The sequence below is a fragment of the Dendrobium catenatum genome, unplaced genomic scaffold, assembly GCF_001605985.2.
Source record: "Dendrobium catenatum unplaced genomic scaffold, ASM160598v2 fragScaff_scaffold_34, whole genome shotgun sequence".
Classification (NCBI taxonomy): Eukaryota; Viridiplantae; Streptophyta; class Magnoliopsida; order Asparagales; family Orchidaceae; genus Dendrobium; species Dendrobium catenatum.
In genome coordinates this window covers 269,665-282,570 of record NW_021318496.1, presented here as the reverse complement: position 1 = coordinate 282,570, position 12,906 = coordinate 269,665, and the positions used below count along the sequence as shown (strand labels likewise).

Below are 12,906 nucleotides of genomic sequence, written 5' to 3'. Positions count from 1 at the left end.
AATACAATTGTGAAATAAATAAATAAGATTTAGCAACCAAATTTTAAAAAAAAAAGCTAAATTAGTAGCCAATTAATTAGTTTGGATGGAATTGCAGCTTAGAATTGTAGATAAATTAAGACTATTTTTGTGTCATTGTGTGCTAAATGTGTCCAAATGAATGCTGGCTTTATATATAAATTAATTTTTGTCAAGCTGAGTATTTTTAATATATTTTGCTTAATGTTGATTAGACCGAAATAAAAAGTTTAGATGTTTCTTTTTTATTTTATTTTATTTTATTAAGGGACTGTTTGATTTGTTGAAAATGAAATGTAGAGTAAAATAAATATAGTATAAACAGAATGTAGTCTATTAAAAATAATTGAAATTATTTAGATCAGTGTAAAAAGAATTTAAGTGATTTTTTTTATTTGACTTGAATTGAAATGAATGCAAAGTAAAGTCTAGGGATGGTGATGGTTGGTAACAATCAATAATTGCATCTCTGGCTAGCGGCAGGAGGCATTGGCTGGTAGCAACCAACGGTTGAGCCGGCGATTGATCAACGATGGCCGACAACAACCAATGGTTGCGTCATTGGTTGTTGATGAGAGGCATTGACCGGCAGCGAACAATTGTTGCGCTGGCGATCAACGGTGGTAGCAGGTTGCAAGTGGTAACGATGTACTCAACATGCGGTGAAATAAGAATTCAAGTAAAAATGAGTGAGTTTGTAATATATAAAAAAGAACTAAGGAGTGAATTTTGAAATCTTGGGCTTTTGTAATATTTTCATTCTTTTTTCATCAAATCAACACTAAAACATTTTTTTTAACAAAAGAAACCATTTATTCAAACAGAAGAAAAATATAGTCCATGGCCCCCAGCCATTGCAACAACATAAAAAAGGACTCAATACAAATAGCTCGAGGCAATACACATAGAGTAAAATACCTCGAACTCGGACTCAGGAATGGAAGCCCCCTACATCATCCAAGCGACCAGCCACGGACCATCCATAAATGAGAAGTCCAACAAATCCAAACCACCAACCAATCTAAGTACAAGTCCAAATCACCTCGGTTGCCAACCAGCCAAATCATCGAGGGGAAGCTGGGGGCTTCCTCATCATTGTCCACAAAGCTGAAAAAAATCACCACTGAAGAGCATAAAAAAGAGGCAGAGCTTATTTCTTTTTACCTTTATTCTTACGTTTATTACCACCAATAGAATGATTAGGGTCAGGAAGCTTAACAAATGCAACCTCCCAACATTCATCAAAATTCTCATCCTCCTCCCCATCAAACGAAGAGGAATCACGCAGAATAAGCCAATCATTTTGTGCCAAAACAAAATTTTTAACAGATTTAGCCACCTGAGACTTCAATTCGCTATCAGACATAACAGTAATCGAAACATTAATAAAGGATGCTGAACTTCCCGAAATACCATTGGACACCGGCGATGCCACAATATTGTGGACTAATGATTGGGTAGGGGAAGACACCAACCCCGGGACAGCAGGCACCCCGGAATTCACCTTCCCAGACAATTCTATCAGGTCAGACACATCATCCACACAAGAAAGGAAGCCTTTAAATTAGTATCACAATGCATAACTCCAACCAGGGGAGCAGAATGAGTAGGGCCCAAAGGAGAAGTAATAAACCTCAAAGGAACCTCACTCCCCACCACCAGGCTACCATACTCGATAGGGACAAATGTGGAAGGGGCCAAATTATCAACAACCGGACCCTCAGAGGCCAAAACCAGAGGACAAGCATCACACCCGTCATCCAAAGTTTCCATGGACTCCACATTCACTACGTCATCAACTAAGTCAGTATTCACCTAAGCATTAAGTCCAACTTCCTGCATAGTCAAAACAGAACCCGCATTAATCAAGTTCACCCTAGGCAACGCACACAGAGCAGATACATTGCTAGGAAATGGTTTAGAAATAGTATTCAGCTGAGGATGTAAAATTCGGCAATCATCCTTCAAATGGCCTAATGAATTATAATACATATAGAAGTGGAGGATATCATAAAAAATCATAGATTGAATATAGCCAGTATTAGGCGAACCCACCCAAATTTTATCAGGAATTTTTTTGGTGACATCCAATTCGACGAGAATGCAAGCAACGGAAGGTCGGGAACCCAAAGCAGTGGCTGTATCCGATTTCAGAGTTCGGCCAAATAGGGAACCCTACCCAAAGAGGATTCAAGGTGAGAAGAGATGGGACCTAAGATAGGGAAACGAAACCCATATGGGAACAATCGGGGAATCAACGTCAACATCCAAATTTGGGTACCAGTTCATCACTTTCGTATAATAGTTATTCACAAAATAAGATCGATGAGAGAAGATTCTACAATAATCAAAATCATTAACAAGCTTAATCAAAATGTTTATAGGGTTAAGAACAGTGACCAAACAATCACATATGAGTTTTAAGTTGAAGAAAAAACTTCCGAATGTCATCAATGGATGGTTGCTTGCCGAGAAACCGACCAACCAAAGCAAATTCCAATTGCGCAACAAGCAAGGAAATTTCCTCCTCTGAAATAAAAAACGCCGGCAAACCCCGTGAGAAGAAATACACAAATCAGGAAAAGGAACCGAAGACGAAGAAGCCCCAGACAAGGCTTCTTTAAAAGATAGAGCCGAAGAAAATCCATTAAAAAATCCCGAGTCACGATGCCAGGCAGATGCCATTAAAGCTGAAAAAGGAAAACCAAAACACACAAAAAACCAAGAGACTAGTGAAGAGAAGCTTCCCTGAGGCAAAACTGACGGCTGAGACCATCCTCGCAGCAAACGCCAAAGTAGGGGAAAAACCCTAGGAGAGCGAACATTCTAATTTAGCTCCAGGCTTGCGCATTGTTGCAAATCTATTTTCATGACTTATGTTTTGATGATTCACAAACACTATTGATTCTCTTGGACTACCTGTTACTTCTAACTTTTTAGGAATCGAAGATCGGACGAACAAACGAAGCCAGTTCAAGATTGCGTAGGTTTAGGGTTGAGTCAGTCTGTACTTTGTTTTTTCTCTTCTTGAGTCTATTTGTAATGGTCAAAGAGACTGATGCTAAGTAACCCTACACACACACACACTTGAGAGACTTAGAATTTCTATTTTTACTCATATCGGCTAGGACGATATTTACATCGTCCTGGACGATCAGGCTTAAAATAGAAAGTCTATGGAATTGCAGCTTAGAATTGTAGATAAATTAAGACTATTTTTGTGTCATTGTGTGCTAAATGTGTCCAAATGAATGCTGGCTTTATATATAAATTAATTTTTGTCAAGCTGAGTATTTTTAATATATTTTGCTTAATGTTGATTAGACCGAAATAAAAAGTTTAGATGTTTCTTTTTTATTTTATTTTATTTTATTAAGGGACTGTTTGATTTGTTGAAAATGAAATGTAGAGTAAAATAAATATAGTATAAACAGAATGTAGTCTATTAAAAATAATTGAAATTATTTAGATCAGTGTAAAAAGAATTTAGGTGATTTTTTTTTTTATATTTGACTTGAATTGAAATGAATGCAAGGTAAAGTCTAGGGATGGTGATGGTTGGTAACAATCAATAATTGTATCTGTGGCTAGCAGTAGGAGGCATTGGCTGGTAGCAACCAACGGTTGAGCCGGCGATCAACGATGTCCGACAACAACCAATGGTTGCGTCATTGGCTGTTGATGAGAGGCATTGGCTAGCAGCGAACAATTGTTGCGCTGGTGATCAACGGTGGTAGTAGGTCGCAAGTGGTAACAATGTACTCAACATGCAGTGAAATAAGAATTCAAGTAAAAATGAGTGAGTTTATAATATATAAAAAAGAACTAAGGAGTGAATTTTGAAATCTCGGGCTTTTGTAATACTTTGCACTCTTTTTTCACCAAACCGACACCCCTCAAGAAAAAAAGAAAAAGAAAGGATGTTGAATATAATGTGACTGTGCATTTAAATATTATTTAGTAATTTTTTTGCTACATTATTTTGTATATTTTATAAATATTATGATTATTTTATGAAGAGATATAAGCAAATTGTTCCTCAAGTATTTTAATCAAATAAATAAAAATATAAAAGATAGCCAAACAGATGGTAGAATTTTGTTAAATATTATTTTACTAATTAAAATTATGAAGTAAACATTTTTTAGCAAATGTCAAATAAGAAAAGAATTAACAAATGAAGTTGCAAGATGTTTATTTTTCAATATATTTGAAAGATATTATTAATATATTTTCAACTTTAAAGAGGGAAAACTTGAGAAAATTTTGTATCTCAATATATTGACTCAAATTTAATTATGAACATTGCGGGCAAGAATATTCGTGGCTATAGAGAGATATATACTTTAGGGTTCAAATTTTGTACATAGACATATGAGAGAGTGGGGTGCAATAGTTATAAGAGACACTAATGTTTTTATGTTGAAAATCCTGAAAAGTGAAAAAATTAAACACAAGGTCTGTCCTAGTTGAAATGGTTCCACTAATGTTTATTGTTAATTACAAATGAGGTCCTTCCATAGGGGGAAGACATTGGCTTGTAGTAAATATAAATCATATAGAGCATATTAAAAGGTGGTATTTAAAAGAATCTAGTGATATGAGTTGTTCTCAAGATAGTGCAGACATGTTCATTCGACCAGCATGACTATAGTTGGGCGACGATGGTGGTCGCAGGGATCACCGACTACCGCTAGACCTCCACTCAGACGCCGACTATCGTCGGACTTCCACCTTACCATCGTCGTACCACCGCCTGGTTGTCGACCGCCGCCGGACCACCACCCGGCCGTCGACCGTTTTTGGACTTCCGTCCGACCATCTTTGGACCACCGTCCAGCCGTCAACCGCCGCCAAACCACCATACAATCTGTTTGACCATCGTCGTCCACCGACTAGATTCTCTTCGACCTCTGTCACCCGCCAACTACAATCCCTCTGACCTTCATGGCCTGCCGGACACGACCCTTATGACCTTCGTCGCCCGTCAACTACAGTATCTTTGACCACCGTCACCTGTCGACTACTATTCCTCTAACCTCCCATGTCCCGCTAATCACGGTCCCTTCAACCACCATCGTCCACCGACTACAGTCCCTTTAACCTCTCGTCGCCCGCCGACTGAGATCCCTCTGACCTTGGTCACCATCCGACTACGATCCCTTCAATCGACCACCATCGCCCATTGACTACGATGCCTCCGACCACCGTAACCTGATTACAGTTATGTTGGCCGAATGAACAGGCTCGCGTTCTTTTGGTAACAACTCTCATATCACTAGATTCTTCCAAGTACCACCTATTAATGTGCTCTATATGGTGCATATTTACTACATCAAGCCAAGACCTTCCCCCCATGTGTAACAATTTCAACTAGGCTAGGTCATTTGGTTTTTCCCCTTTTCATGGTTTTCTACATAAAAATCTTCGTCTCTTATGACTCTCGCGTCCCTCTCTCTTATTTGTCTATGTCCTGGATCTTCGTACAAAGCTTGCACACTAAATTTTTTTTTTTAACAAAAGAAACCATTTATTCAAACAAAAGAAAAATACAGTCCATGGCCCCCAGACATTGCAATAACATAAAAAAGGGCCCAATACAAATAGCTCGAGATAATACACAAAGAGTAAAATAACTCGAACTCGGACTCAGGAATGGAAGCCCTCTGCATCATCCACACGACTAGCCACGGACCATCCATAGGTGAGAAGTCCACCAAATCCAAACCACCAAGCAATCTAAGCACAAGTCCAAATCACCTCAGTTGCCAACTAGCCAAATCATCGAGGGGAAGCTAGGGGATTCCTCATCATTGTACACAAAGCCAAAAAAAATCACCGCTGAAGAGCAATTAAAAAAGAGACAGAGTCTATTTATTTTTACCTTTATTCTTACGTTTATTACCACCAATAGAACGACTAGGGTCAGGAAGCTTAACAGGCGCAACCTCCCGACATTCGTTAAAATCCTCATCCTCCTTCCCATCAAACAAAGAGGAATCACTTAGAATAAGCCAATCATTTTGCGCCAAAATAAAATTTTAAACAAATTTAGCCACCTGAGACTTCAATTCACTAGCAGACATAACAGTAATCGAAACATTAATAAAGGATGCTGAACTTCCTGAAATACCATTTGACACAGGTGATGCCAAAATAGTGTGGACTAAAGATTGGGTATACGGGAAGACACCAACCCCGGGACAGCAGGCACCTCGGAATTCACCTCCCCAGATAATTCTATTGGGTCAGGCACATCATCCACACAACAAAAGGAAGCCTTTAAATTAGTATCACAATGCATAACTCAAACCATGGGAGAAGAATGAGAAGGGTCCAAAGGAGAAGCCAAAAAACCTCAAAGGCGCCTCACTCCCCACCACCAGGCTACCATCTTGATAGGGACAGATGGGGAAGGGGCCAAATTATCAACAACCGGACCCTCGGAGGCCAAAACAAGAGGACAAGCATGACGGGTGCACAGCAAGCGAGGAAATTTCCTCCTCCGAAATCAAAAACGCCGGCTAACCCCGGTGAGAAGAAATACACAAATCAGGAAAAGGAACCGAAGTCGAAGAAGCCCCAGACAATGCTTCTTTAAACGAAAGAGCCAGAGAAACTCCATTCAAAAATCCCGAGTCACGATGCTGGGCAGACGCCATTAAAGCCGAAAAAGGAAAACCAAAACACACACAAAACCAAGAGACTAGAGAAGAGAAGCTTCCCTGTGGCAAAACCGACGGTTGAGACCATCCACGCAACGAACGCCGAAGCAGGGGAAAAACCCTAGGAGAGCGAACATTCTAATTTAGCTCCAGGCTTGCACATAACTCCTATAGCTTGCACATTAAAATATATATCTCTCTACCGCCGCGAATATTAGAGTCCGCAACCATGATAAATTTGATAGTTATTGAATCTAAGTGATTTATATATGACTAATTAATTAAAATCTCTATTATTCTAAATTTAAAATACTATGATAATCATAAAAAATAACTTGAATTATTTTTCATCATATTATTTTAATTAAAAAATTTTCCTAAGCACATCTTGCTGCAAATAGATCAAAAGAAAATCTTGTTGAGGAAGTTCAGACACTGAAAGCGAAAATTTTATGTCAAGGTTTTCTGATATAAATTTGGTCATGATGGGCTTTAATATCATTTTATTTGCTTGAAGATTAGGGTTATGTAGAAATAATTCATGTTGCATTAATCTGAAAGTTAAGGCTTCATTTAAGACAACTTTCATACTATTTTTTAAAACAATTTTTTAGTAGAGAAAATTTTCTGAGCTATAAATTTTTTAGTACTAGAAAACTGCTTTAAAAATAATAAAGAAGTTGTCCCAAATGAAGCCTAAATTCATCGAGCAGAGAGAGAGAATTTTCAAATTAATTTTAATACAAGATTCAAGTATTATCCTCTATTTTTTCTCATATGAGTTGAATCTCTAGTTGGAACAAATCTCTCTCTATCTCTCTGAAGAGAAATTTAGAATACAATTTATTTAATAAAATAATTATGAAACTTAAGCTTCTTTTGAGATGGCTTTCTCGATGCTTTCTATAACTATTTTTTAGTATAAAAATTTCTATTTCAAACAATTTTTGTACTAAAAAGTTGCTTTAGAAAGTACTATAAATGTTGTCTCAAATTAAGTCATAATTATTTAATCATATTTAAATTGACCTAAATACTAATTTAATAAAGAATAAAATAAGTTTGTTGATTGAAGATTTTGTAACATATCTCTATCGTTGAGCAAATATGGACAACCTATTCATAGTTTATATAAATAAAAGGGCAAAACTTCATCAAACCAACTTATCATGGAGCAAAAAAAAAAAAAAAAGTCTACATAGGTTTTGATGGCATCTTTTTATAATCTTCTTTAGACAAAAACCCCTCAAAAATATTGATGACAGAGACAAATCAACAAAATACATTGGCCAATCACTTGCAAATTGATATCAACATCACATAACCTCATAATGCAGCCTTTTTCATAAGCATAATAAATAACAATATTGTTTAGTAGTCATAAATATTTGAACATGACATTTGTTTTATTTTAATCTAATAAAAATTCAAAATAAATAAATAATAATAATAACTGTTGCATGCCGGATTAACATTCACTGTTGTTGAGAGATAAAAGCTTAACATCTTAACTTTGAACGAATATCTTACATACAAACAAATAAAAGAGAGGGGTGCAAAAATTAAATGAGACGTCATAATGTTTACTTGAAAAATCTAAAAAGGGGGAAAAAAAAAACATTGGGTTGAAGGACCCTAGTCGACTAGCGACGGAGGTCAGAAGGACTGTAGTCGAGCGATGGTGGTCTGAAAAGGTAGTCAACTGGAGACCGATGTTAGAAGGACCATAATCAGCTTGCGACAGAGGTCACAGAAGGATTATAGTCGGCAGACGACAGAGGTCAAAGGGACCGCTGTTAGATGACAAAAGTTAGAGGTATCGTAGTTTGGTGTAAGTGGTCTAAGGATAACATTTGGTGGACAACAGAGGTCGAGGGGATCATAGTGGGGTGACCAAAGTCGCAATGACCATAGTCGACGGGCGACAGATGTCGGAGGGACCATAGTTGGGCGATGTAGGTCAGAAAGATTGTAGTAGAGCGAAGGAGGTCAGAAGGACCATAGTTGTGCGATAGGGCTCATGGGGATTCTAGTCGAGCAACAAATGTCAGAGGGACCATTGTTGGTGGGAGTTTTGATGAAAACTAAGTGAAAGTCCAATGGTGATGGCTGGGTTGGGAGGTTTTGTCGGTGATAGTGTTTTGGTGGAGCTCTGAGATTTTTTAAGCCTTAGAGTCTCTTGATCTCTAGCTCAAGATCAAAGCCTCCTCCAAAAGTCCAAGCCTCATCAAAAAGGTTTACCCTCATGTAGAGAGTGGTATATTTATAAATTTTAAGAGTTGCATGCTCCGTAAATATGGAGAAGATTCGGAGCAAATTCGAATTGCTCAATCGGACGGTCTATATTGATCCCCTGGATGATAGAGCGTTTGTCAAGCATTAAAGTGCGTTATTAATGTCAAAATTCAGTGATCTTGTGCTAGTTGGATTTGTTTCATCAAGCCGCTCGATTCAACTTTAAGCATGACATATTTAAATATCATTTAGTGACCCAATTAATATTTTAAAGCTTCCAATTATGCTTCAAGCTAATGATTTGAGCCCATTTGGGCTCAGATTGAACCAATTTCGGTGTCGTTGGGTTCGTTTTTCCGATATGTTCAATTTAGCTATAAGTTTGCTAAGATTAGACCTCAAATGACCCCAAATTTAATTTTGAAAGTTTTCAATTCAAATAAATCTTGTGATCATGATCAATACAATTTTTGGTGACATATCAACAACAACAACGATAATAATAATAATAATAGGCTAAAATTGCTTTTTAAAACTATATATTTGTTTCAATGATGAAAATCAAAGTAGGTTAAGTTAAAATCAAAGCTTGTTTTTTATTCAGTTCATTTCACATTGGTAAGGTGGCAAATGGGTTACTTGCCTAAATGCTAACACTACAACCAAGCTTCATTTAAATTATGTTGATATTATTATCATTAGAGACTTAGGTTTCAATTGGTATTATTTTCTCACTACTTTTAAAAATAAAATTTCACAATGAATTTTTTAATTTAAGAAACTTTTATACTAAAAAATTATTTTAAAAAATAAAAATAAAAAAATTATCTTTTATGCTTTTTTTTTTAAATTTTTTTGCTTTTTAAATATCCTTTATAAGCCACAGTTTTAAATAATGTTTTTTTACCAAAAAAGAGTTTTAGAGGCAAAAATTTGAAATAGCGATGAAAAAGCTATCTTGGGACTATTCAGGATAATTTTTTTGTTGCTTTGCTTTTTAAATAGTGATCACAATTTTATTTGAAGTTAAAAATTTCTATAATAAAATGTTATTTACTTAACTTTAGTAGCATAATTATGTTGTGCGCAGCAACTTCACAGTCAATTTTATAAAACTTTCAAGCCATAGACACTTAGGACCCGTTTAGGATTGTTTCAACTTTTTATAAGGTGATTGTAAAGTTGCTCTATAAAAAACAGTTTTTTTTAAGTTGTTGTAAAAGATAGATTCCTGATATTAAAATTTCTTTAAAACATTGAATAAGCAGTGATCAAACATAAATTATGTTTATTTCGAAAAACAAAAAAATAAAAGCTATCTCAAACAAAACCTTAATAATTAAATAAATTATTTCAGCTTTTTGCATCATATTTTATATTAAAGACAATATTATTTATCACAGTATAACTTTGGTAGGGAGCAAAATTATCAACAAGCTTTGACTAATATTATTTACTTTCTTTTGTTTTTGAACAAAAATCTTAAGTTTGAGACGAATTCGATGCCATGGGCCATGAGAGATTATTATGTGCAGTGTTTGAACGCCTCCGGAGGTTAATCCGAACACGCCACATCACCCAATACACAGTGCATTGGATGACGTGGCACGTCCAAATTGGCCTCTAAACGCGTTCGAACACCACACATAATAATTTTTCCAGACCCACAACCCATCACGCACAATCTTCTTCATTTTCATATTTTTAAAATATAGATAAAAAAATACTATAATATAATTTATTTTAATTAATCAAAATAATTCAAATATTTTAAAAAATTACATATAATTGCCAAGAGGAAATGTCAACTCCATACTAATTAAACAAAAAATATATGCATACATACAAATTTAATAAAAAAAATCATTGTTAAAAGCATTTAGTATCATGCTAAAGATGATTAAGTGCATTAAAATTATTTTTTCCTATTTTGTTAATATATATGCATACATACAAATTTAATAATCCCATGAAATTAAAACCCCTTGCAAATATATATATAGTTACAGAAGCCAAAAAATCCAATAAAAACCTAATAGAAGCTACATCATATATATCTATTAAAAGTAAAAATTATCCATGGCGAAGACCTGCTTGATCGATCTTTCCTATGCCATTTATAGAAAATATTCATAAAAATAAGGTAAGTTCCTATGCCATTTATAGAAAATATTCATAAAAATAAGGTAAGAAGTAATTATACGGAGAAAATTTCATGGAGATAATAACAAGCTAAAATCAGCAATCCATTCTTCAAAACTCAGAGTCAGCGGCACCGCCATGCCGATGTGGCAGACAGCTCCCTTCCCTTCCAGCTCAGTACCAAGGCTCCCTCCCTCCTAGCCACGTGGAACCCCTCCACCGGCGCCCGCCTCAGCAACCACTCCGCCTGGGACTCCGTGAACTCACTCAGCTCCGCCACCACCATCCCCGCCGAAGCCATCACTTCCCTCCAATCTCCCACCGCCGCTGCTGCCGCCGCCACCGCAGCGAAAATTCTGGGCCTGAACAGCGCCCTTTCGATTCTCCTCACGGCCTCCTCACCTGCCCCCGCGGCCGCCGCCCAAGCGTCCACGACCTCCATCGCAGCCGCGTAGTACTCCAATCCTCCGGCGAACCTCCGCCGGAATGATCCCACGCTGCCGCAGTACCCCTCCCCATCAACGACCAACACCACCCGTGCCGCAACCCGCCGCACGAACCGCAGGACGGAGACACCGATCAGCCGGAAGATGGTCGGCGTAAGAACGACCGCCACCGCCTCGCCGGGGGCCAGCCGGACTCCAGCGAGAGCGCTGAGACGGACGAATTCGACCGTTAATCGGAGACCGATCCCACGAGCGAAGTCGCGAAGATTGTCGGCGGCGAGGGCGGTCTCGGCGGTCTCTTCGGAGACGACGGCGGTGATTCGGAGAGGGGGAGGAGGGAGACGGGCGGCGCGGGAGCGGGCAGCGAGATCGTGTGCGAAGGAGGACCACTGGCCGCCAAGACCAAGGTCGAAGTCAATTAGGTGGAGGGAAGGGGCGGCGTCGACGGATTCGAGGAGGGTTTGGTTGGCGGTGAAAGAGGTAAATTGCGGGATGGGGGAGAGATCTGAGAAGGCTTTGTGAGCGGCGATGCGGAGGACGAGTTCGATGGCAGAGAGAGGGGGTTCCGGGATGGGGCGGTCGGCGATGGGGAGGAGGGAGAGTAGGGCGTCTTTGAAGTGGAAGGCGGCGCGGTGGAGAGGGGAGCCGGTGGAACAGGGGAGGATGAAATTGAGCCGAGCCAATATCGAAAGGGAGGAATTGAGGTCTCCGATCTCGACGGCGTGTGCGGCGCGGAGGAGGAGGTCAAGGTGGGAGCTTTCCGCCTCCGGCGGTGGTGGTGTAGGGTGGGAGAGGTCGGGGAAGAAGGAGCAGGGGTCGTCCATGTCTGCGAGGAGAAAGGAAAGGGGATCGGACCAGTCGTCGGAGGCGGATGAAGTGAGGGCCAGGGGGATGGAGGCGGAGTCCCAGGGAAGGGAAGGCGCTGGGCATGCACCGCCACTGGCCGGGGCGGCTGCTGCTGCGGCGGAAGGACTTGAAGTGATGTGAGGGTCAAGAACGGAGGTGGGTTCGTAGAGAGGGGAGGAGTCGATGGGTTTGGTTAGATGGTGAAGCGCTGCTTGTGAGTCGCCGCCGGTAGAGGATTTGGTGATCTTCATTGCAAAACGATACTTTTATGGAGAAGATTTGAAAATTGATGGAGAAGGGAAGGGGGAGAGTTATGAGGTGATGATGAGGAAATTTATATGGAGGATAATAGGGATGGATGGCCATGATGGATTGGGCTGATATGGATGGATGTGGAACAAAATATTATAGATTTCCTTTTAATTATTTGAGCTTGAGCTTCATTAAGAAGCCGTTTCAATTAGCTTTTTTTTTTGGGTGGGATACAAAGCATGTTGGCGTAGGAGAAGGAGAGTTTTATCTCGACGTCAATCAATGAGTCGGTCAATCTAAGG

At 38.9% G+C, this 12,906-nt stretch overlaps 1 protein-coding gene across 1 annotated transcript; it reads right to left on the bottom strand.

The window, feature by feature from the left end:
* Positions 1 to 11,094: 11,094 nt before the first annotated feature.
* LOC110099654 (scarecrow-like protein 15) lies at positions 11,095 to 12,676 on the bottom strand. Its single transcript, XM_020826870.2, has one exon. It carries the CDS (start codon positions 12,601 to 12,603, stop codon positions 11,185 to 11,187), a length of 1,419 nt encoding a protein of 472 aa, XP_020682529.1. The 5' UTR covers positions 12,604 to 12,676; the 3' UTR covers positions 11,095 to 11,184.
* Positions 12,677 to 12,906: the final 230 nt, after the last annotated feature.